This window comes from Lissotriton helveticus, chromosome 1_1 (genome assembly GCF_964261635.1).
Source record: "Lissotriton helveticus chromosome 1_1, aLisHel1.1, whole genome shotgun sequence".
Taxonomy (NCBI): Eukaryota; Metazoa; Chordata; class Amphibia; order Caudata; family Salamandridae; genus Lissotriton; species Lissotriton helveticus.
In genome coordinates this window covers 11,723,095-11,750,401 of record NC_136057.1, presented here as the reverse complement: position 1 = coordinate 11,750,401, position 27,307 = coordinate 11,723,095, and the positions used below count along the sequence as shown (strand labels likewise).

General features: G+C 44.4%; 1 protein-coding gene across 1 annotated transcript; it reads left to right on the top strand.

Annotated features, from left to right (window-relative positions):
- The first annotated feature begins 279 nt into the window (after positions 1-279).
- Positions 280-24,885, top strand: LOC144757210 (lectin-like). Its single transcript, XM_078646366.1, has 5 exons — positions 280-343; positions 723-880; positions 21,105-21,245; positions 23,401-23,512; positions 23,820-24,885. The coding sequence occupies exons 1-5, from the start codon at positions 280-282 to the stop codon at positions 23,915-23,917; spliced, it is 573 nt and encodes a 190-aa protein (XP_078502492.1). The 3' UTR covers positions 23,918-24,885.
- The last annotated feature ends 2,422 nt before the right edge of the window (positions 24,886-27,307 follow it).

Sequence of the window (27,307 nt, the reverse complement as noted above, 5' to 3'; positions counted from 1 at the left end):
TTTTAGCTATGGTGTAGTTATGTTACATCAGGTAATAGTTTTTCAGAGAAGAAGGCAATTAGATACATGAGACAATATTTGTTATCACACTGGGACAGAACTCCACCCGCTGCGCATTGGGAAGCATCCGCCTCTACATGGAATGGTAACACGGGGTCGGGATTTATCACGACAGGAGCTGTCGAGAACCTGTTGATCATCAAGTCCAAAGCCTTCTGTGAATCAGTGGACCACTGATATTTTCAGGAGCCTCATGATAGATGTTATGATATCTGAGAAATGGGTAATGAAATGCTGTTAGAAGTTGACAAACCCCAACAGGGCCTGTACTTCCGTCAGCCAGGTAGGAGGGGGTCATGCTGTGATAGCTTTGGTCCTCTTTTGGTTATTTTTGATCCCTGTAGACAGGATGACAAAGCCCAGAAAGTCTACATTGAGGGCATGGAGCATACATGTGTCAAGTTTACAAACAAATGGCTTTCAGTATTTTTTTTAGTTTTTGTAACACTTGCTTGACACGGTGCTCGTGTTCATGATGAGTCTTGGAGTTTATCAGGATATTGTCAATGTAGACTTCATTAGAACTAAATAAAAAACTGTGGATTATAATATCAATGTGTTGATGTCCATTTAATTGTTTTATTTCTGTCATATATCTGACCTCAAGATGTACATATAATTATAATCTGCTTTTAATTTGCTTGTCTTGCTTTTCTCCCCAGTGGACTCTGCAGTTACCCCGGGGACACTGAGAAGGACCACCTACCAGAGCCGTCACCCCGATGGAGGTCTGCGCTGGAAGGGCAAGACCGACTGGTTTCCGCGTAATGATTCCTGTTATCGATATATAACTGCTGAGATCCCATGGGGAGATGCTGAGGTATGGGGCAATGTTTCGGTTCATACCTAGTCTCTGTGGTGCCAGCATTCTGCAGGCTTTCCGGCTTCATGGGTCACCTATCCTAATAAACAGCTCAGTAGTTTGCCTTATGCTCATGGAAATGCCCAGATGCCAACATTTTGGAATAGGTAAGTGGGAGAGTTTGAAAAATAAGTCTGGAGAATGGATTTTCCCCATTGGTTAGTAATGACGTAGAGTCAGTTTCAGGTGGTGAAAGTTGTGGTAGTGTTTACCAATGCTGTGCATGTAGGTGATGGAACAGTGTGGAATCTTAATTGTGTTTCCCTATTTAAGAGGAAATAGAGGAAGAAAGAAGACAAGGGGACTGTAAAGAGGAGAAAGTGAGAATAATATTTTGTGATGTACCAAACATGGCATGTAGATTTGGAAACAATGACAAAGTAACACCATCCACAAGTGCACCAGCTAATCCATTTCTGTCAGGAAGATTTGATGTCAATAGTTGATGTACAACAAGTAGTAGAGTATGCAGATTACTTGTAAAGTTCAAGGACTAAACTTTCTTTCAGGTCCACAATCATCACCTTTCAAAACTTCTACATGAGCAAGAAACACTGCTTCACAAGTTTCCCAATCCATGGGAGGCTCCCCAGGTGCTGGCAAAAACTCAGGGGGTGGTACAATGCTCGACATAATAATGCTTAGTTAATATAAAATAGTAAAACTTCCCACGGATTGTAATAGTAGTATATGCAGTTACTAGGTAAAAGAACAATTAAGAATATAATAAAAATATATTTTCACCGTTTCATTTCTACTTTGGTGTGCGCATCACCTGAACACACTGAGTAAAAGAAATTAATAATCACTTGTGTGTGCGCATCACCATCAATGCGCTAGTTAAATTGGAAATGTTCTACTCGCTTCCCGTATTTCTGCCCCCAGGAAATTTTCATGCTCGCACGCACAGAATTCATAGGACAATAATCAATCCCCAGCCATTCAAGTAGCAACATGTAGTGTGTTACATATACAACATCCAACCTGTAGTGCGTTACATATACAACACCCGACATGTAGTGTGTTACATATACAACATCCAAAATGTAGTGTGTTACATATACAACATCCAACATGTAGTGTGTTACATATACAACACCCAACATGTAGTGTGTTACATGTACAACATCCAACATGTAGTGTATTACACATACAACATCCAACATGTAGTGTGTTACATATACAACACCCAACATGTAGTGTGTTACATATACAACATCCAACATGTAGTGTGTTACATATACAACATCCAACATGTAGTGTGTTACACATACAACATCCAACATGTAGTGTGTTACATATACAACATCCAACATGTAGTGTGTTACATATACAACATCCAACATGTAGTGTGTTACATATACAACATCCAACATGTAGTGTGTTACACATACAACATCCAACATGTAGTGTGTTACATATACAACACCCAACATGTAGTGTGTCACATATACAACACCCAACATGTAGTGTGTTACATATACAACACCCAACATGTAGTGTGTTACATATACAACACCCAACATGTAGTGTGTTACATATACAACATCCAACATGTAGTGTGTTACATATACAACACCTAACATGTAGTGTGTTACATATACAACATCCAACATGTAGTGTGTTACACATACAACATCCAACATGTAGAGTGTTACATATACAACATCCAACATGTAGTGTGTTACACATACAACATCCAACATGTAGTGTGTTACATAGTGTGTTACATATACAACACCCAACATGTAGTATGTCACACATAGAACACCCAACATGTAGTGTGTTACATATACAACATCCAACATGTAGTGTGTTACATATACAACATCCAACATGTAGTGTGTTACATATACAACATCCAACATGTAGTGTGTTACATATACAACACCTAACATGTAGTGTGTTACATATACACCATCCAACATGTAGTGTGTTACATATACAACATCCAACATGTAGTGTGTTACATATACAACACCCAACATGTAGTGTGTTACATATACAACATCCAACATGTAGTGTGTTACATATACAACATCCAACATGTAGTGTGTTACATATACAACACCTAACATGTAGTGTGTTACATATACACCATCCAACATGTAGTGTGTTACATATACAACATCCAACATGTAGTGTGTTACATATACAACACCCAACATGTAGTGTGTTACATATACAACATCCAACATGTAGTGTGTTACACATCCAACATCCAACATGTAGTGTGTTACATACACAACACCCAACATGTAGTGTGTCACATATACAACACCCAACATGTAGTGTGTTACATATACACCATCCAACAAGTAGTGTGTTACACATACAACATCCAACATGTAGTGTGTTACATACACAACACCCATCATGTAGTGTGTCACATATACAACACCCAACGTGTAGTGTGTTACATATACAACACCCAACATGTAGTGTGTTACATATACAACACCCAACATGTAGTGTGTTACATATACAACACCCAACATGTAGTGTGTTACACATACAACATCCAACATGTAGTGTGTTACATACACAACACCCAACATGTAGTGTGTCACATATACAACATCCAACATGTAGTGTGTTACATATACAACATCCAACAAGTAGTGCGTTACATATACAACATCCAACATGTAGTGCTTTACATATACAACATCCAACATGTAGTGTGTCACATATACAACATGCAACATGTAGTCCTACGATTTTGTAAAACATGACCAGTAATGGAAATCAAAGGCATTGCTGAAAAAAACAAAATGGGAAGCCAACGGATCTGTGGAGGAAAACATATGGGAAAAACTACATGCGGATTCAAAATAGAGTGATGGTACAAGATTCTGGAGAACCATGAACCAATTTTTAAGACCTATGCATGAGGGACTTTTCTCTAATATCACCGAAGAAGTCTGAGCATGCCACCCTAGAAGTGACTTTAATCAGAATAAAGACTCTTATTTGGAGACAGAAGTTGTTAATGTGTACGAAATTTCTGTCAACATAAAATCACTGACATTGCATAGGGCCACAGGTATTCCAGAAGACCCTGCCCCAACCACAAACGAAGGAGAGTCAAGTTTACAAGTAATTATCAGGCACCAAATCAAAATGGGCAGAAAAGAGGGTGTGCCAGGCCTGAGGGAATTCTGCCCATCCTTTATAAATAAGAGGAAAAAGAATGGGCCGTAGCACTCGAGACATTATTCTTGGAAATAAGGCACTTTAATATATTGCCCAGCTCTTGGAAGGGCTCAATCATCTCTCCCATTTTTAACTCTGGGGACGAGTCTCTTACTCAAAATGATAGTCAAGTTGCTCTATGGATAACGAGGCTATATATTTTAAAGGAATACTTCAGAAGAACTGCAGGAATGGGACACACAGAAATCCTTAATTCCAGTAAACCAGACCGGGTTCGCCAAATCGGTGGGGACAACCTCCAACATCCTAACAATGGGCATGCTAATAGACAGAGCAGAAATAACTAAAATGCCGATTCACTTTTTCACCTTCGACACTGTCAACCACAGTACACTACTGTCGCGTCTGACAAACACCGGAGTGTCGGGTAAGGCTAGATCCTGGCTAGAATCTTTTCTTTCTGATCGCTCCTTTCAAGTGTTTGAAGGCGACTCCATCTCACTGAGCAAACCTCTCGTTTGCGGTGTGCCCCAGGGCTCCTCATTAAGCCAGATGCTGTTTAATGTTTATATGAATATCTAAAGAACAAGGGAACCCAATGGGTGGCAGAGGACCATGGGTGATAGTTACTTTAAGGGAGACAAAGGTCCAGAGCACAATTTAGGTAATGAGACAGTGAAATATAGACCACAATAGGCTCTATATGGTATTTTTCTTGTCCAGCCGGACAGGAAACTTTAATAGTTAGTTTGATGGTAGTCTTATTTACAGTATACACATACAGCAATGAAACATTGCAACATAGCACACTCCTGTGCCATACCGTAAGGAAACAGAAGGAAAAAATAAGAGAATAGGAAAGGGTGTAACAGGCAAAAAAGGGGACAGGTCACTGTATAAATCAAAGCAATTTCTTAGTGTACCCTGAAGCGGCGCATACACCATTAAATGTACAATACATCAATGTATGCCCACTCAAAAGAGTCGACGTTTCGATCCCGCACTTAAAATATCAAGGGATCATCTTCAGGACTTAGTTAATTGTTTGCCTGGTTGGAACAATATTGATAACCTGTTAGGAGTAAAACAGGGAGAAAAGAAAAATAAAAAAATAAAGGGAAAATTATCACTGTTCGCCTGGAGAGAATTGTCAGTGTAATGCTGAGCTTACAATACTCGGAATCGCAGTGGGTGAGAGGTGCTCGTGAATGTGAATAAATACAAATACTGACATAATAACTGTTGCACACTTTCAAGGTTCAGAAGCGAAGTGAAGGGGATGTGGAAGGTGGGAGAGTTGGACGTCTGGGAGCAACACTTATGACCCGGTGTGTGATCAGGCATGGGTCGAGCTACATGCATTTAACTCTGGAAGGGAAGAAGATAATGGGCAGCCTACCTTTGGAGAAAAATATACCAAGGAGGGGTGTGGCGCCCGGCAACGTTGGTGCTAATGGTATCAGCACAATACAAGTGGTGCTGGGAAGGGAAAAGGCGGGGAAACAAAAATGAGGATGTCGGACATCGCAACCTGGCGAGACAGGCAGGACGAGTGCTAGCGGCAAGTGAGTGTTCATGCGAGGGGACCATACCTACTGTACAATTAAGGGGCCTACACTTGACCATGATGGAGTGTGCACGTGTGCCCACAATGGTCGTCAGTGCCGTGTGTGGCGCTGGTGGGGCGGTGTCCTCCGTATCTGAGGAGAAAGAAATGCTGAGCTTAGAATACCGGAGCCACCTATAGGTGCAAAATCAGTGAGTAAACAGATTTAGGCATACCCTTTAGTGGTAGTAGGAACCCATAGTCGGGGGTTACATATAATTAGGGGGCGGTGAGGCTTGATGGCAACAAACCGGAGGCGGTCGTAAATTTCGCGATCCGCTATAGGGTAAAGAAAAAGTATATATTTTATTTTACTGAGTCCCAGGGCACGTAAGGCTGGGATCTACGTTAACAAGGACAGGAGGTTCTAGTTTGCCTTATGTAGACAATGCTACGCCGTGCAGGGGTACAGCCGTCTGTTCCAGGCTTCTCGGCACTCAAGGATCAGAGCCGGGTTACATGAGCGTGCGCACTGAGGACGCCATCTTGGGTAGGAAGGTTGACAGTGAAGACGGACTGGTGTCTAGCACTTCCATTACGGTCGCCATCTTGAGTAGGGAGGTTAGTGGTGAAGAGAGACTGGTGTCATGCGCTAACACTAACAGCCGCCGACTTGGACAGGGGTCCAAGTGCCGAGAATGGTCAGGGGAGGGAAGTGACTGAGAGTAATGACAAACAGGGCTTCATGCAAACCAGCTGGAATACATTTGAATAACACTCGCGGTGCATTCTTACATGGATAGTGCTGCATGCATGTGAATAACGATTGACATAAGTTAATTAAAATGTCAGATATTGATCCAGAAAAACTTGGCTTAGCAATGTTTAAGGTGCATTACAGACATATTGTCAGTCATCGGTTCAGGAAACTTAGAGGAGATTTGTCCAATCCTCACTCCTGTTGAGTCCTGTATGGAGGGTCTTGAATTGTATTATTGATTTAAGTTCCTCTCGATTAAGCAGTTGATTAAGATTGCCCCCTCTCAGAGGTAATTTGACTGCTTTCAAAATTGTCCATTTCAAATCCTCCGCAGTATGTTTCAGTTCCGAAAAATGTTCAACAAGAGGCGCATTTGAAGTCCCACATCTGATGCAACTTCTGTGTTGGCAAATGAGTGTCCTCGCCTTCTGGGTGGTTTGGCCAACATACATTTTTGGACACGGGCACAGAATAGCATAAATCACATTGCTACTATTGCAGTTGGTAAAGCTTTTCAAGTCTACAGTAATGTTATTGTGACTAAATTTGCATGTTTCAATTGTGAATTCGCACACAGAACATTGACCACATTTCACATGCTCTTGCAATGGTGGTAGGCCCCAGATTGAATCAATAGTTGTATTCGGGATTGGGGCTGGTAATGCTGCTCTCACCAAATGGTCCCTCAAATTCATGCTTTTTTTGAATGCAAAGATTGGTCTTTCCAGCTTTAAATTTCCGGCATTTATGGTAGGCCAATGTTTCAAAATGCATTTCCGGATTTTATTTGAAACTGGGGAGAAGGTTGTGACACACGCAATCCTCTCTTGCCTATCTCTGGTCTTTGATGTCAGTAACACCTCTCGTGGGCAATACCATGCTCGTTTAGAGGCATTTTTCACTAGCCTCCTGGGATAACCGCGTGCTTTTAATTTATTGGTTAGGTTTAAAGCCTCCCTAAAGTAATCAGCTTTTGAGGAACAGTTGCGTCTAATTCTCAAAAATTGAGAATAGGGCAACGAATCCTTCAATGCCTTGGGGTGGTTGCTTTCGTACCTCAGTAGATTGTTACGTTCGGTCGGCTTCCTATACAGACGTGTCAGTAATTCACCTGCTTCATGATAGATAGTTAAATCTAGAAATGGTATTTCTGTTTTTTCATGGGAGAGAGTGAATTTGAGATCTGCACAATTGTTATTTAACCAATGGAGGAAGGAATGTAAGGTGGAGATATCAGAGTTCCAGACCAAGAAAATGTCGTCAATGTAGCGACGCCATAAAGAAATTCCTGAGTAGAATGGATTATGGTCGGTCAGAATTGATCCGGTTTCTAGGTCGTCCATGAACAGTATGGCTAGGTGTGGAGCAAAGATAGCTCCCATTGAGGTCCCCTTGATTTGCTGGTAAAATGTACTGTTGAACACAAAAAAATTCCTGGAAAGGCATAGCTCTAGCAGTTGCATAATAAATACGGTTGGGACCCTATGGGGCCTAGGACGGGTGTCCAGTACTTTCTGGATCACTAGGAGAGCCGCTATTTGGGGGATATTTGTGTACAGCGACTCTACGTCCATGGTACAGAGAGTGTTCACCTCAGGATCAAATGGATAATGCTCTAGCAGATTTATCATTTCCATGCTGTCGCGTACATAGCAACAAGTCGATGGAACAAAGTCTTTGATAAAATGATCTACGTACTTGCCAAGTGGTTCCAAAATAGAGCCACAGGCAGAGACAATTGGTCTTCCAGGGGGGGAGTCAATGCTCTTATGAATCTTCAGGAGAGTGTAAATCACCGGAAGGCGCGGGTTTTTTACATTTAGAAACGCATGTTCCTTTTTACTCAGAAAGCCTTGTGCTCTGGCATCATTAGTGAGTTTAAGTATAGTCTCTTGAATTTCTTTGGATGGATTCCTCGGTAGTCTTTCATAGTGTTCAGTGTTGGCAAGCTGGCGGTTTATCTCATTTTTATAGGATTCGATGTCTTGCAGGACAATTCCGCCGCCCTTATCAGCACTCTTCACTATGAGAGAGGGGCTATTTCTCAGTGTATTTAAAGCATCCTTCTCACATTTGGAGATGTTGTAAGGAATGTAAATTCTTTCTTTTTCTAAGTTACACAGATCTCTTAGAACCAGTTTCTCGAACGTAACAATTTCAGATGGGATCATACCCGAGTTAGGTAAAAAAGTCGATGGAGGACTGAACGGTTTATTCACAATGGACGGGGTTGAAGGGTGCAGTTGAAAGAAAGCTTTCAAACGGATGAGTCTAAAAAATTTTAGTAGCTCGGTCTGTAGCTCCATGAAATTAGGTCGGATGGTAGGGACAAATGATAGGCCTTTCTTTAATAGTTCAGTTTCAGGCTCACGTAGGATGTGACTTGACAGGTTGAAGATAGGTATCACCTCAGCAGAGTTGTGCAGTGAGGTTGTTGGAACAGTGTTTGTCATACTTCCTACCATTGGTAAAAATTGTTCCGGGTTCTCCGCTCTCCGGGGGCGTTGAACCATCTTTGGGTTTTCTTTGCCCTCCCCCTTTGTGGAGTCCCTTGTTGGCCTCGAGATAAAAAAGGCTGGGCGTTGCTTCCACCCCTTCCGGGATTGCTACTGCCTTCACCGGGGTCGGATGCGTCAGAGGAATCAGCTGATGTATCTGAAAAACCGACTATATTCTGTCGTTTATTATATCTTCCCCAAGGTCTGTTGTTGGGATTAAAGTGGGGCCTGTTAGTGTAGAAATCTTTATTCAAATAAGGATATGTGTTCTCTACGCTGTAGTTTTTTATATCTTTTTTTACTTTTGGTAGATTTTTTATTTTGTTCAATTCTTTGGAAATCAGCCACTGTTTTATCTACTTGTTCAAGTAACTTCTTGCAATCAGATGTCAGATCGGTGTCGTTTATCTGTTTCAGCAAATCACTGATTTCAATTTCTAATGTCTTTAAAGTTTCCACAGCAATATCGATTCCCAGTGCCAGCCAATGTCTCGAGCACGTGGTACCGATATAGCTGAAATTGGAAATGTACTTGGGATTGTCTGTAAAGATACCCGGAACGTTCCTGACCTGCAGCCCAACCGGGATAACCTCTGCCTTTAAGTAATCAGTAAGCATTAAAATCATCAATTGGAGCCTGACCTGCTTCTTTTTGAGTTACTCTAGTTGTTCAGGTAATGTAGAATTATTTACAGTAGGAACATCTGATGTTTCGGACAGTAGGGAGGGTAGTGAACACAAATGTTTTAAATATTCTGCGGTGTATAATGGGGCATGGTCTGACATCTCCTAGGCGAGAAAGGTGAGGGGAAGGTAAAAAAAGGAGAAGGTATTGTGGCACTAGGGTGGCCACCCTCGTGCAACGAGGTATTTTAGGGGATAACAACGAAACCCTACAATCCAGCGATTGCGCTAAATCAATATCTAAAGAACAAGGGAACCCAATGGGTGGCAGAGGACCATGGGTGATAGTTACTTAAGGGAGACAAAGGTCCAGAGCACAATTTAGGTAATGAGACAGTGAAATATAGACCACAATAGGCTCTATATGGTATTTTTCTTGTCCAGCCGGACAGGAAACTTTAATAGTTAGTTTGATGGTAGTCTTATTTACAGTATACACATACAGCAATGAAACATTGCAATATAGCACACTCCTGTGCCATACCGTAAGGAAACAGAAGGAAAAAATAAGAGAATAGGAAAGGGTGTAACAGGCAAAAAAGGGGACAGGTCACTGTATAAATCAAAGCAATTTGTTAGTGTACCCTGAAGCGGCGCATACACCATTAAATGTACAATACATCAATGTATGCCCACTCAAAAGAGTCGACGTTTCGATCCCGCACTTAAAATATCAAGGGATCATCTTCAGGACTTAGGGGCATATTACCAACCAATAGAGATAATTTTTGTCTCTAACTTGTTTAGAGACAAAAATTATCGCCGCAAATCGGCGATTTTTATCGCAGATAAACCTTGCTATTAGCAAGGTTTATCGCAAATGCGATAAAAAACTGCTGCAATGCATGAATATTGCTGAAAAGTCAGCGATATTCATGCATTATCGAGCAAATGCTCTTAGCCATGTTATCCACCTCCCATTTGATAACATGGCTAAGAACTGCTCCTGGCTAGGTGTTAGCTTTTGGAGATATTCGCGCTTAGCGCGAATATCTCCAAAAGTTGGTAATAGGAGATAGCGATGTTAGCGACTGTTTCCAGTCGCTAACATCTTGGCACGCCCACTTTGCATGTCATTAGTGATAAATATCACTGACATGCAAAGCGGGGCCCAAGATGGTCACTATCTCCTATTAGCTGTTGCTAACTGGTGTTAGCGACAGCTTGGTAATAGGGAGATAATTTTATCTCCGCTTTCTTGGCTTTTAAAGCCAAAAAAGCGGAGATAAAGCCCCTTGATAATATGCCCCTTAGTTAATTAATTGCCTGGTTGGAACAATATTGATAACCTGTTAGGAGTAAAACAGGGAGAAAAGAAAAATAAAAAAATAAAGGGAAAATTATCACTGTTCGCCTGGAGAGAATTGTCAGTGTAATGCTGAGCTTACAATACTCGGAATCGCAGTGGGTGAGAGGTGCTCGTGAATGTGAATAAATACAAATACTGACATAATAACTGTTGCACACTTTCAAGGTTCAGAAGCGAAGTGAAGGGGATGTGGAAGGTGGGAGAGTTGGACGTCTGGGAGCAACACTTATGACCCGGTGTGTGATCAGGCATGGGTCGAGCTACATGCATTTAACAGACGGCTGTACCCCTGCACGGCGTAGCATTGTCTACATAAGGCAAACTAGAACCTCCTGTCCTTGTTAACGTAGATCCCAGCCTTACGTGCCCTGGGACTCAGTAAAATAAAATATATACTTTTTCTTTACCCTATAGCGGATCGCGAAATTTACGACCGCCTCCGGTTTGTTGCCATCAAGCCTCACCGCCCCCTAATTATATGTAACCCCCGACTATGGGTTCCTACTACCACTAAAGGGTATGCCTAAATCTGTTTCCTCACTGATTTTGCACCTATAGGTGGCTCCGGTATTCTAAGCTCAGCATTTCTTTCTCCTCAGATACGGAGGACACCGCCCCACCAGCGCCACACACGGCACTGACGACCATTGTGGGCACATGTGCACACTCCATCGAGGGTCAAGTGTAGGCCCCTTAATTGTACAGTAGGTATGGTCCCCTCGCATGAACACTCACTTGCCGCTAGCACTCGTCCTGCCTGTCTCGCCAGGTTGAGATGTCCGACATCCTCATTTTTGTTTCCCCGCCTTTTCCCTTCCCAGCACCACTTGTATTGTGCTGATACCATTAGCACCAACGTTGCCGGGCGCCACACCCCTCCTTGGTATATTTTTCTCCAAAGGTAGGCTGCCCATTATCTTCTTCCCTTCCAGAGTTAAATGCATGTAGCTCGACCCATGCCTGATCACACACCGGGTCATAAGTGTTGCTCCCAGACGTCCAACTGTGCCACCTTCCACATCCCCTTCACTTCGCTTCTGAACCTTGAAAGTGTGCAACAGTTATTATGTCAGTATTTGTATTTATTCACATTCACGAGCACCTCTCACCCACTGCGATTCCGAGTATTGTAAGCTCAGCATTACACTGACAATTCTCTCCAGGCGAACAGTGATAATTTTCCCTTTATTTTTTTATTTTTATTTTCTCCCTGTTTTACTCCTAACAGGTTATCAATATTGTTCCAACCAGGCAAACAATTAACTAAGTCCTGAAGATGATCCCTTGATATTTTAAGTGCGGGATCGAAACGTCGACTCTTTTGAGTGGGCATACATTGATGTATTGTACATTTAATGGTGTATGCGCCGCTTCAGGGTACACTAACAAATTGCTTTGATTTATACAGTGAGCTGTCCCCTTTTTTGCCTGTTACACACTTTCCTATTCTCTTATTTTTTCCTTCTGTTTCCTTACGGTATGGCACAGGAGTGTGCTATATTGCAATGTTTCATTGCTGTATGTGTATACTGTAAATAAGACTACCATCAAACTAACTATTAAAGTTTCCTGTCCGGCTGGACAAGAAAAATACCATATAGAGCCTATTGTGGTCTATATTTCACTGTCTCATTACCTAAATTGTGCTCTGGACCTTTGTCTCCCTTAAAGTAACTATCACCCATGGTCCTCTGCCACCCATTGGGTTCCCTTGTTCTTTAGATATTGATTTAGCGCAATCGCTGGATTGTAGGGTTTCGTTGTTATCCCCTAAAACACCTCGTTGCACGAGGGTGGCCACCCTAGTGCCACAATACCTTCTCCTTTTTTTACCTTCCCCTCACCTTTCTCGCCTAGGAGATGTCAGACCATGCCCCATTATACACCGCAGAATATTTAAAACATTTGTGTTCACTACCCTCCCTACTGTCCGAAACACCAGATGTTCCTACTGTAAATAATTCTACATTACCTGAACAACTAGAGAAACTCAAAAAGAAGCAGGTCAGGCTCCAATTGATGATTTTAATGCTTACTGATTACTTAAAGGCAGAGGTTATCCCGGTTGGGCTGCAGGTCAGGAACGTTCCGGGTATCTTTACAGACAATCCCAAGTACATTTCCAATTTCAGCTATATCGGTACCACGTGCTCGAGACATTGGCTGGCACTGGGAATCGATATTGCTGTGGAAACTTTAAAGACATTAGAAATTGAAATCAGTGATTTGCTGAAACAGATAAACGACACCGATCTGACATCTGATTGCAAGAAGTTACTTGAACAAGTAGATAAAACAGTGGCTGATTTCCAAAGAATTGAACAAAATAAAAAATCTAATAAAGTAAAAAAAGATATAAAAAACTACAGCGTAGAGAACACATATCCTTATTTGAATAAAGATTTCTACACTAACAGGCCCCACTTTAATCCCAACAACAGACCTTGGGGAAGATATAATAAACGACAGAATATAGTCGGTTTTTCAGATACATCAGCTGATTCCTCTGACGCATCCGCCCCCGGTGAAGGCAGTAGCAATCCCGGAAGGGGTGGAAGCAACGCCCAGCCTTTTTTATCTCGAGGCCAACAAGGGACTCCACAAAGGGGGAGGGCAAAGAAAACCCAAAGATGGTTCAACGCCCCCGGAGAGCGGAGAACCCGGAACAATTTTTACCAATGGTAGGAAGTATGACAAACACTGTTCCAACAACCTCACTGCACAACTCTGCTGAGGTGATACCTATCTTCAACCTGTCAAGTCACATCCTACGTGAGCCTGAAACTGAACTATTAAAGAAAGGCCTATCATTTGTCCCTACCATCGGACCTAATTTCATGGAGCTACAGACCGAGCTACTAAAATTTTTTAGACTCATCCGTTTGAAAGCTTTCTTTCAACTGCACCCTTCAACCCCGTCCATTGTGAATAAACCGTTCAGTCCTCCATCGACTTTTTTACCTAACTCGGGTATGATCCCATCTGAAATTGTTACGTTCGAGAAACTGGTTCTAAGAGATCTGTGTAACTTAGAAAAAGAAAGAATTTACATTCCTTACAACATCTCCAAATGTGAGAAGGATGCTTTAAATACACTGAGAAATAGCCCCTCTCTCATAGTGAAGAGTGCTGATAAGGGCGGCGGAATTGTCCTGCAAGACATTGAATCCTATAAAAATGAGATAAACCGCCAGCTTGCCAACACTGAACACTATGAAAGACTACCGAGGAATCCATCCAAAGAAATTCAAGAGACTATACTTAAACTCACTAATGATGCCAGAGCACAAGGCTTTCTGAGTAAAAAGGAACATGCGTTTCTAAATGTAAAAAACCTGCGCCTTCCGGTGATTTACACTCTCCCGAAGATTCATAAGAGCATTGACTCCCCCCCTGGAAGACCAATTGTCTCTGCCTGTGGCTCTATTTTGGAACCACTTGGCAAGTACGTAGATCATTTTATCAAAGACTTCGTTCCATCGACTTGTTGCTATGTACGCGACACCATGGAAATGATAAATCTGGTAGAGCATTATCCATTTGATCCTGAGGTGAACACTCTCTGTACCATGGACGTAGAGTCGCTGTACACAAATATCCCCCAAATAGCGGCTCTCCTAGTGATCCAGAAAGTACTGGACACCCGTCCTAGGCCCCATAGGGTCCCAACCGTATTTATTATGCAACTGCTAGAGCTATGCCTTTCCAGGAATTTTTTTGTGTTCGACAGTACATTTTACCAGCAAATCAAGGGGACCTCAATGGGAGCTATCTTTGCTCCACACCTAGCCATACTGTTCATGGACGACCTAGAAACCGGATCAATTCTGACCGACCATAATCCATTCTACTCAGGAATTTCTTTATGGCGTCGCTACATTGACGACATTTTCTTGGCCTGGAACTCTGATATCTCCACCTTACATTCCTTCCTCCATTGGTTAAATAACAATTGTGCAGATCTCAAATTCACTCTCTCCCATGACAAAACAGAAATACCATTTCTAGATTTAAGTATCTATCATGAAGCAGGTGAATTACTGACACGTCTGTATAGGAAGCCGACCGAACGTAACACTCTACTGAGGTACGAATGCAACCACCCCAAGGCATTGAAGGATTCGTTGCCCTATTCTCAATTTTTGAGAATTAGACGCAACTGTTCCTCAAAAGCTGATTACTTTAGGGAGGCTTTAAACCTAACCAATAAATTAAAAGCACGCGGTTATCCCAGGAGGCTAGTGAAAAATGGCTCTAAACGAGCATGGTATTGCCCACGAGAGGTGTTACTGACACCAAAGACCAGAGATAGGCAAGAGAGGATTGCGTGTGTCACGACCTTCTCCCCAGTTTCAAATAAAATCCGGAAATGCATTTTGAAACATTGGCCTACCATAAATGCCGGAAATTTAAAGCTGGAAAGACCAATCTTTGCATTCAAAAAAAGCATGAATTTGAGGGACCATTTGGTGAGAGCAGCATTACCAGCCCCAATCCCGAATACAACTATTGATTCAATCTGGGGCCTACCACCATTGCAAGGGCATGTGAAATGTGGTCAATGTTCTGTGTGCGAATTCACAATTGAAACATGCAAATTTAGTCACAATAACATTACTGTAGACTTGAAAAGCTTTACCAACTGCAATAGTAGCAATGTGATTTATGCTATTCTGTGCCCGTGTCCAAAAATGTATGTTGGCCAAACCACCCAGAAGGCGAGGACACTCATTTGCCAACACAGAAGTTGCATCAGATGTGGGACTTCAAATGCGCCTCTTGTTGAACATTTTTCGGAACTGAAACATACTGCGGAGGATTTGAAATGGACAATTTTGAAAGCAGTCAAATTACCTCTGAGAGGGGGCAATCTTAATCAACTGCTTAATCGAGAGGAACTTAAATCAATAATACAATTCAAGACCCTCCATACAGGACTCAACAGGAGTGAGGATTGGACAAATCTCCTCTAAGTTTCCTGAACCGATGACTGACAATATGTCTGTAATGCACCTTAAACATTGCTAAGCCAAGTTTTTCTGGATCAATATCTGACATTTTAATTCACTTATGTCAATCGTTATTCACATGCATGCAGCACTATCCATGTAAGAATGCACCGCGAGTGTTATTCAAATGTATTCCAGCTGGTTTGCATGAAGCCCTGTTTGTCATTACTCTCAGTCACTTCCCTCCCCTGACCATTCTCGGCACTTGGACCCCTGTCCAAGTCGGCGGCTGTTAGTGTTAGCGCATGACACCAGTCTCTCTTCACCACTAACCTCCCTACTCAAGATGGCGACCGTAATGGAAGTGCTAGACACCAGTCCGTCTTCACTGTCAACCTTCCTACCCAAGATGGCGTCCTCAGTGCGCACGCTCATGTAACCCGGCTCTGATCCTTGAGTGCCGAGAAGCCTGGAACAGACGGCTGTACCCCTGCACGGCGTAGCATTGTCTACATAAGGCAAACTAGAACCTCCTGTCCTTGTTAACGTAGATCCCAGCCTTACGTGCCCTGGGACTCAGTAAAATAAAATATATACTTTTTCTTTACCCTATAGCGGATCGCGAAATTTACGACCGCCTCCGGTTTGTTGCCATCAAGCCTCACCGCCCCCTAATTATATGTAACCCCCGACTATGGGTTCCTACTACCACTAAAGGGTATGCCTAAATCTGTTTCCTCACTGATTTTGCACCTATAGGTGGCTCCGGTATTCTAAGCTCTGCATTTCTTTCTCCTCAGATACGGAGGACACCGCCCCACCAGCGCCACACACGGCACTGACGACCATTGTGGGCACACGTGCACACTCCATCGTGGTCAAGTGTAGGCCCCTTAATTGTATAGTAGATATGGTCCCCTCGCATGAACACTCACTTGCCGCTAGCACTCGTCCTGCCTGTCTCGCCAGGTTGCGATGTCCGACATACTCATTTTTGTTTCCCCGCCTTTTCCCTTCCCAGCACCACTTGTATTGTGCTGATACCATTAGCACCAACGTTGCCGGGCGCCACACCCCTCCTTGGTATATTTTTCTCCAAAGGTAGGCTGCCCATTATCTTCTTCCCTTCCAGAGTTAAATGCATGTAGCTCTACCCATGCCTGATCACACACCGGGTCATAAGTGTTGCTCCCAGACGTCCAACTCTCCCACCTTCCACATCCCCTTCTCTTCGCTTCTGAACCTTGAAAGTGTGCAACAGTTATTATGTCAGTATTTGTATTTATTCACATTCACGAGCACCTCTCACCCACTGCGATTCCGAGTATTGTAAGCTCAGCATTACACTGACAATTCTCTCCAGGCGAACAGTGATAATTTTCCCTTTATTTTTTTATTTTTCTTTTCTCCCTGTTTTACTCCTAACAGGTTATCAATATTGTTCCAACCAGGCAAACAATTAACTAAGTCCTGAAGATGATCCCTTGATATTTTAAGTGCGGGATCGAAACGTCGACTCTTTTGAGTGGGCATACATTGATGTATTGTACATTTAATGGTGTATGCGCCGCTTCAGGGTACACTAACAAATTGCTTTGATTTATACAGTGACCTGTCCCCTTTTTTGCCTGTTACACCCTTTCCTATTCTCTTATTTTTTCCTTCTGTTTCCTTACGGTATGGCACAGGAGTGTGCTATATTGCAATGTTCCATTGCTGTATGTGTATACTGTAAATAAGACTACCATCAAACTAACTATTAAAGTTTCCTGTCCGGCTGGACAAGAAAAATACCATATAGAGCCTATTGTGGTCTATATTTCACTGTCTCATTACCTAAATTGTGCTCTGGACCTTTGTCTCCCTTAAAGTAATGTTTATATGAAGCCACTAGCGGGTGTCGTTCGACCGTTTGGAGTGCGAATTGTCACCTAGGCGGAAGACACCCAGCTGGTGGTGTCCCTCAATCAACTGGAATCCAACCCCGGCAATCTGATAGCATGCCTGGAGGAGGTCTCCAACTGGATGACCATGTCACATCTTAAATTAAACAGCGATAAGACCGAGCTAATGATCCTGAGCAACCCCTTCTCCCTGGCCCTCAAGCTGCTTTGGCCCTCCTCTTTGGGTTCCTCCCCGGTGCCCAAAGATGAAATCAAGAGCCTGGGCATTTGGCTCGACAAAGCTCTCTCTTTCAACGCCCAAGCCTCAAAACTCTCAGCGACCTGCTTTGGTCTGCTAAGGGTACTAAGGAAGATTCTCCCTGTATTGCCATTCGAGGCCAGGAAGACCATGATCCAGGGACTCATCATGTCTAGACTGGACTTCGGAAATGCGCTGTATCTGGGTGCCCCTCAGTCTACCCTAAATACACTGCAGATTGTGCAGAATTGTGCCGCCCGCACACTGCTCCAAATTCCCCGCCGAATATCAGTTAGGGATGAATTAAGGAGCCAACACTGGCTGCCCTGCCAATCAGACGAAGAATCGAATTTAAATCTCCATGCACCATTCATCGAGTAATCTGGGAAACTGACCCGCCCATCAATCGTCCCCTGGCAATCCCATACTCTCCCGCAAGGCAGCTCAGATCATCAAACTCATTTCTACTGACGGTCCCCAGGATCAAGAAAGCCAGATGCGGAGGCCGTGCCTTTTCATACAATGCATCCGGCCTTTGGAACTCCCTCCCCCTCAACCTGCGTGCAGAATCTAACCTATTGGCCTTTCGTGAACTACAAAAGACCCTTCTCTTCTCAAAACTCAATTAGGTCTCCTGCCCACCTCTTCCGTTCATAGTGTTTGTTAGCGCTAGGACGCCTCAGGGTAACTATCGCGCTCTATACATCGTCTTTCCATTCCATTTTATAGAATATAAGGCTGCATTTGACCTTATTAACCAGAATATCTTATGGTCCAAATTAAAGAGATGAGGGATACCAAGACCACTGTTAGACCTGCTGATCAACCTGCACACGGAGACATGGATCCAGATAAATTTGGGTGATGGTACATTCCTGTCAAGACGAATAGCAATCAATAAGGGTCTTAAACAGGGCTGTGTCTTAGCTCCCACACTGTTCAATATTTTTTTAGGGGACCTAATCCCGATCCTCAATAGTTGTAATTCCCATGCTCCAAAACTAGGAGGGTTATTATTACCATCTCTTCTCTAGGCGGACGACATAGTCCTAATCAGCCATACTAAAGTTGGATTACAGCACCTTGTGAATGCAACACAGCAAAATTCAGACATAAATGGAGAAAACACAGACAATGACAATCAGTAAGAAAAGGAACAAGTTACACACCTGGTTTTGGAATAATGCTCGTATTGAGGATACGACAGTATATAAGTATCAAGGTGTAAAAATTGATACAGTGGCCAGTTTACTGTTCAGAAATTGAGCATCAGAGGCAAAAGTGTTGCTACAGCAATTGCTCTAAAAGCATTAAACAGCAAACTTACCCGTCCGTCTCTCCTGCCTCTGACACAAGTGATACGAGCTAAACTGTTGCCAACAGTAACTTACGGGAGCGAAGTACTGAGAAGTAGAGATCCTGGAAAACACAGTTACAGCTGCGTATAGGATTATTTTTAGCTTACCTAAACAAACCTCTCCGGCTCAAATTAGGCTCGAGTTTGGCGTGCAGAAAGAAGGAAAGAATCTGCTAAAATAAATACAAAAATAAATAGTAAATAAATAAATAGTAGCATTTAATGTACAGGCCCTGGGCACAAGTGTGCACATTACTAGGTACGTATTAGTAAATAAAAAATTCATTGCTATACCTATCAGTAACACAATTTACATGGAGAGCATATGCACTTTAACACTGAATAGCAGTGGTAAAGTGCCCAGAGACTTAAAACCAATGAAATATAGGTAAAAAACAGGAGGTCGAAAAGCAGAAAGTCTGGGGGTAATCAAGCCTCAAAAGCTAGGTCTAACAATAAGTAATATGCCAGACCTTGTCAGTGGCAGGGCACTCAGGTTAACTTTTATGCTTTGCCTAGTTTGCCATACAGCAAATGCTTTAAAAAGAGAAATAATGTTCCAGGTTCTGTTGTGGTCTCTTGCCCTTGTGGTCTCTTGCTCTCTGGAACGGCTCCTTGAGCACTGACCTCTTCTCCACGGAACCAGCAAACCTTCCAATCAATTGCGGTATCTGCCCGCCTTTGTCGATGTGAAATGAGAATCCCTCCGGGTGAAGTCACCGTCCTACGGCTGCAGTCGGGTATGCGGTCCCATTCCTCCTATCTGACTCGCCAAATGTTGTTCAAGTTCGAATTCCTTAGTAAAATAGAAGACAAGAAGCTTTTGACAAAACAGGAACTATATAGTTTAACCACTACCCCGCTACCGCGTTTTCCCGCTGTGCGCTGGAATTTCAAAAATGCGCTGTTTATGACAAAGCCAGCTCGTCATCCGCGTAGCGCAGGTAACGCCCATGACGAGCTGGCTTTGTCATTAGCGCTGAAGGGGTTAATTAAAGAATACAGCCAGGAGAACAGCTGTAGGCATGAGGTCAGAGAACTGTCACAATTTCCACTGATTATTTAAATAAAGCCATGTACGACTCCAGGCGCACCATACATGGTGAGGAATGTTGGTTGTTGCCTTAGAGTCATAAATTAATGGTCAAACATTGTTACAAGTGTGTCTCGACCTTGCGTGGTCACAGTGTGGCCAATGGTGAATGTGTCCAGATGTCCAGCATGGGGAGTGCATGATCACTACGTGTGCAAGGTCCTGATTGGCTATGCAATCCTAACTCATGTAGCATCTGTTTTTAGGAGCGCGTGTAAACCCTGTGGCCATGTGTGCTTTATTGAGGGCAATCTCCCCAGGTCATTGTAATGTCACTGCGCCTATCTGTGGGATGGATGAATGGTTTCTTGCATGTGTGTTTGGCTGCCTGCTACCTGTTTTGCATGAATTTTCCATGATGCAGCTGTTTATTTAGCTCTCTGTTGTAACCATCATGGTGGCTCCATATAGCTCTTACTTTGACAAAGCTGTTGTGTCATAGCGCTGTAAAAAGGTGGTGTGTGTGATGCATGCAGATACACTGGGTCCTCTTCTTCCTTACTGTTTTTGGTCTCTGAAGCTGTGAGTGTAGAACGAGCGCTAGCCCTGTTAGGAATGTACAGGGAGAGGGGTCCCGAGGCATTTCACAACAAAGCAGACGAGAGTCCTGGTGACCAGTTCTGGAATGTGCCCTTCACATGCCCTCCAATGCTCAGTCAACACTCATCCTGTCCTCTTTAAATTACAGGTGTACTGCCAAGGCCTCGCCCCAGGATCACACCTGGCTTCTGCACACAGTGAAGATGAGAACAAGTACCTGAAGGATCTTGCCTTCTGGCACACCATTTGGCATCGTGCCTTCTGGGTGGGGGCATCGGACTGTTACAAGGTAGTGTGTGCTATTACATGGCCTTCAGTCCATGCCTGGTCCAGAAAATGCAAATATTGCAGGAATTAGGGGGTTTGCGGCCGTTTATGGGGAAGAAAGATGATCTGGAAATGGAAAGATTCCCACCAATTTCTCACCTTCCTTCAACTGTGGCATGATCGCTTAGAGCCTGGTCAGGGGGCTAGCAATAGTGCATCAGATGCAGTGGTGCCCAGGCCCCTGGAAGCCAAATTACCACGCCTTTGAGCCAGTTGCAAAAAGTGGGTGCAAAAATCTGGGCCCACAATTTCCACCTGAATTTTTCACATTATTTTAGAGCACTCAATCAATCAATCAGACACTTGTAGAGTGCACTAATCACCCGTGAGGGTCTCAAGTCGCTGAAGGGGGAGGGGGGAGTGCTACTGTTCGAACAACTAGATCTTGAGAAGTCTCCTGAAGGTCAGCAGGTCCTGGGTCTGTCACAGGTGGATGCGGAGGGTGTCTACGTCTTTGTGGTGAGGTGGGAGAAGGATCTGCCACCGGTGGTTGTTCGGTGGATGCGTGAATCGGTGGCTAGGGCGAGGTCCTCGGAGCAAAACTGGCAGTTGGGAGTGTAGAAGGTGAGTCATTTGTTGAGGTATGCTGGTCCGGCATCGTGGAGTGCTTTGTGAGCGTGGGTGAGGAGACGGAAGGTGATTCTCTTGTTGACAGGGAGCCAGTGCAGGTCCCTCAGGTGGGCGGTGATCTGGCGGAGGATGTCGAGGGTGAGGCATGCGGAGGCGTTCTGTATGCGTTGAAGCGCACGTGGTTCCCCCGAAGAGGGTGTTGCCGTAGTCCAGCCTGCTGATGACGAGGGCCTGGGTGACCGTCCTTCTGGTTCCGGTGGGGATCCATCGGAAGATCTTGCAAAGCATGCAGAGGGTGTTGAAGCAGGAGGAGGAGACAGCGTTGACTTGCTCGGTCATTGACTGAGATGAGTCCAGGTTGCGTGCGGGATTAGTGGGTGTCGGCCCTGCTCCCAGCGAGGTCGGACACCAGGAGTCGTCCCAGGCGGAGGGTGTGGGGCCAAGGAGGAGGACCTCATTCTTGTCAGAGTTCAGTTTCAGGCAATTGCTCTTCATCCATTCGGCAACGGCCTTCATTCATTTGTGGAACTTGGTTTTGGCGGCGGCTCTGTCTTTGGTGAGGGAGAGGATCAGCTGGGTGTCGTCGGCATATGAGATGATGTTGAGGTTGTGCTATCGGGCGATGGTGGCGAGCGGAGTCATGTAGACATTGAAGAGGGTAGGCTGAGGGATGATCACTGGCAGCACCGGCAGCCTGCACCCCGTCAGTTGAAGTGGGATGCGCTGAGCCCCAACAACAAGGGGGAGAAGAAGACACTACACCTCGTCAGTGCAAGTGGGGTGACTGAGCTTCAGCAAGAGGGGGCAGGGAGGAGACTGCGCTCCATCAGTGCAAGTGGGGTGACTGAGCCTCAACAAGAGGCAGGGGAGGGGAACTGCACTCCATCAATGCACGTGGAGTGAGCTGATGCCCAACAAGAAGGGGGAGGGGAGGTTGCATCCCCTCAATCAAAGCGTTGTGAACTGAGGCCCAACAAGAGGCAGGGGAGCTGCACCCCTTCAATGCAAGTGGGGTGAGCTGAGGCCCTACAAGAGGGGGAAGGCTGCACCTAATCAATGCAAGTGAGGTAAACTGAGGCCCAACAAGAGGCAGGGGAGGGAGGGGGAGGCGGCATCCCATCAATGCAAGTGGTTGGAGCTGAGACCCAACAGGAAGTGGGGAAGGGGGCTGGACCACATCAATGCAAGTGGAGTGAGCTGAGGCCCAAGAAGATGCGAGGGAGGGGAGCTGCACCCCATCAGTGCGAGTGGGGTGAGCTGAGGTCCAAGAAGAGGCAAGGGAGGGAGGCCATACCCCATGAGTGCAAGTGGGGTGAGCTGAGGCCCAACTGCAGGTGTGGGAGAGAGCTGCCACCCATCAGTGGCCAAACACACCCTTTCAGAAGCTGAACCGGCCTTTCAGGGGTCAGATGGATGAATGGGCTCTGGGCAGAGGGTCCGGATGCTAAGATCCTGGATTATGATAATCATCTTTACAGTCCAAAATGAGGTGAGCCGTGGGGCAACACGATATAGCAACTTGACAGCAATGTCTCTCTTTCTTCTAGGACAGGCACTTTCAATGGACGGATGGAACTCTCCTGGATTTCAAGAGCTGGCACCCGGAAGAGCCCTTCAGCTCTGGGGGATGGGAACACTGTGTATGCTCCAACTTTAAAGGTAGGTATTTGCCTCCCACATTCAAAGACCCTTCCCTGTAAGCCTTTCATTTGTTTTCACAAAAGCAGTTCAACACTTCACACCCATTTTTGTGAATATATTTCTACCTTTATTTAAAATAAATATGGACATTTGTTGAACTTGATCATTTTCTATAAAGCATGGCTGCTGTTCCTCTTTCTTTCTCTATGTGCCAGAAGTACTGGGAGTAGCTGTGAGTTGCTCCTGATTTACTCCTGAACTGATCATTACATATTTGGAATGAGTACAATACAGAGACTGAATGCTTTTGCTTCTTCTCTCGTAGGCCCAGGACTCTGGGGGGACGTCAGGTGTGACAGTAATCTCACCTTCATCTGTAAAGCCCCCAACCCTCCTCAGGGCAAGCCCTTCTGCAAGAAATGATGTAGAGATATGGAGCAACCAATGGCATCCGTTCTGAAGAGATTGAAGCACTGACGCCAGGCATAGGGAGGAACCCTCAGGGCCTTGTTCTTGAGTGGCAGTAAACATAAAATAAAACAAGGCGCGTTATTCACCCATGACGCATGTTCTACATTCTCAAAGTTCAATGTGCAATCCTTACGTTCCACATGCCTGGCGACAAAATTGGGATTTTTTTCAAGTCTGCAATCATACATGGTGCTTTTGAAGATCTGCAGCTGCCAGTGTAGGTGTAAGAGTGACAATGTGGCAGGTGGGGTGTGAGTGTCCCTTTGAAGCCCAGTGAGCACCTACTAACTCTAGAATGGGTGCCGCCCGCTGACTGGGCACTAAGACACAACCCTTACTTGGATGGAGTGAGCCCTTCACATCTAGGGAGTCTGGTGCCCCTGCTGCATGGTTGATGTTCCCCCCTGTGAGGTGGGCAGAGGACCCCAGGGTGAAGGACCTAGGATGTGCTAAGTGGATTGCCTGGTGACAGGATCTCCACATCTGACCAAACCACAATCTTGGCTTTCCTTCCTCCTTCCAAGGCCTCCTGGTTTCATATACATTGTGATCCCTCGTGAAAACGAAATCACAAAAACGGGATCTCATTGCTTAGAAGCAAGGGCCCTCACACACCCGTATGGGTGTCATGCTTCATCATTAGGCAGTTCATCAACTGGTCGAGGATGCAATGACCTACTGGCCCCTTGAGGAGGGCTTTTGAGCAAGAGATGTGAATCTGTGGTTTTAAAAATAGCGAAGAGATACCTAATTAAAATGAATATGAGGGCTCTACATGACCTCAATGCAATGGGTGACTGAATGTGGAATTAATGGTCCTATCCATCTCATAAAATAGTGTGTGTGTATGTCAACACGTTTCTTTCCTCAAGTGTCACTATCGATCCAGGCAAATCTTCAGGACCGGAAAATGGAACCTAATCTTGTGGTAGGGAAAATGTATGGAGCATTGGCAAAAGGTACCCCAATCATACAACCGAATCTTCACAGTAAAGTATACCTGGGGATACCTAAAATCTGACCTGAATTCGGTAAGCTACTGAACCCTTAGGTGATGGCAGAGACCACACTAGCTGTGGAACAAAATTAGTGTCTGGTAGCACTCCATCGCTTGCACCACCCAAAGAGCATGTTATCAGGGTTAGCATTTGATAATATCCAAATACTAACCACTCAAAGTTTGTGTGATCATGTTAGTGTCTGGTATTACTCCATTATTTACACCAAACAAAGAGTGTGTCTTAATGCCCAGGTTCCATAATGCCTTGCTCTTCCGGTATGTCCTTATGAGATAGTGTTGGGATGAGGTAAATTTCCTCCAGGTCCTTAGCAATAAAATTAATAGTCATGGCTTGAAATGTTTGGTCTTGATGTTTATCTTAACCTCAAGCCTGACGTGCCTAGGACAAGAATAATCATTCCCCAGTATCCATCAGGACCGCCCCAATGCTGCCCAAATTTAGGAAAAAGTTGAAGACGCACCTCTCTAAAGAACACTACATCACAGCGCATGAACCGTCCAAATCCCGCCTTCGTATCCCGTTGCTCGTTGACTTTGCACTTGTCTTTACGCATGTAGAGCACTCGGCTGCCTTTTGTCTGGGTCCACATTACAGACATACCATGTACACATGTGTACTGTTAATCCTTGATGTCCCATTCCGCAGAGGTCCTAAATTCCTAAATTAATACTGGTATCAAATGCCACGATTATCTTTCTCCTACTCAGCCTTGAATATTATCTTTTGTAAACATCTTTTAAAGTATTCATTTCCTTGTCTTCTCTCATGGGGCCTGATTTAGATCTCGGTGGACAGGTTACTTCCTCACAACGGTGACGGATATCCCATTCTCTGAAATATAAATGCTATTGTATCCTAGGGCCTGATTTAGATCTCGGCGGACGGTTTACTCCCTCACAACGGAGACGGATATCCCGTCCTCTGAAATATAAATGCTCTTGTATCCTAAGGCCTGATTTAGATCTCGGCGGATGGGTTACTCCATCACAACGGTGACGGATATCCCGTCCTCTGAAGTATAAATGCTATTGTATCCTAGGGCCTGATTTAGATCTCGGCGGATGGGTTACTCCATCACAACGGTGACGGATATCCCGTCCTCTGAAATATAAATGCTATTGTATCCTAGGGCCTGATTTAGATCTCGGCGGACGGGTTACTCCATCACAACGGTGACGGATATCCCGTCCTCTGAAGTATAAATGGTATTGTATCCTAGGGATTTATTTAGATCTCTGCGGACGGGTTACTCCATCACAACGGAGACGGATATCCTGTCCTCTGAAATATAAATGCTATTGTATCCTAGGGCCTGATTTAGATCTCGGCGGACGGGTTACTCCATCACAACGGTGACGGATATCCCATCCTCTGAAATATAAATGCTATTGTATCCTTGGGCCTGATTTAGATCTCGGCGGACGGGTTACTCCATCACAACGGTGACGGATATCCCATCCTCTGAAATATAAATGCTATTGTATTCTAGGGCCTGATTTAGATCTCCGCGGACGGGTTACTCCGTCACAACGGTGACGGATATCCCGTCCTCTGAAGTATAAATGCTATTGTATCCTAGGGCCTGATTTAGATCTCGGCGGACAGGTTACCCCATCACAACGGTGACGGATATCCCGTCCTCTGAAATATAAATGCTATTGTATCCTAGGGCCTGATTTAGATCTCGGCGGACAGGTTACTCCATCACAACGGCAACGGATATCCCGCCCTCCGAAATATAAATGCTATTGTATCCTAGGGATTGATTTAGATCTCGGCGGACGGGTTACCCCATCACAACGGCGACGGATATCCCGCCCTCCGAAATATAAATGCTATTGTATCCTAGGGATTGATTTAGATCTCGGCGGACGGGTTACTCCATCACAACGGTGACGGATATCCCGTCCGCTGAAATATAAATGCTATTGTATCCTAGGGATTGATTTAGATCTCGGCGGACGGGTTACCCCATCACAACGGTGACGGATATCCCGTCCTCAGAAATATAAATGCTATTGTATCCTAGGGATTGATTTAGATCTCGGCGGACGGGTTACTCTGTCACAACGGTGACGGATATCCCGTCCCCTGAAATATAAATGCTATTGTATCCTAGGGCCTGATTTAGATATCGGCGGAGGGGTTACTCCATCACAACGGTGATGGATACCCCGTCCTCTGAAATATAAATGCCATTGTATCCTAGGGCCTGATTTAGATCTCGGCGGACGGGTTACTCTGTCACGACGGTGACGGATATCCCGTCCTCTGAAGTATAAATGCTATTGTATCCTAGGGCCTGATTTAGATCTCGGCA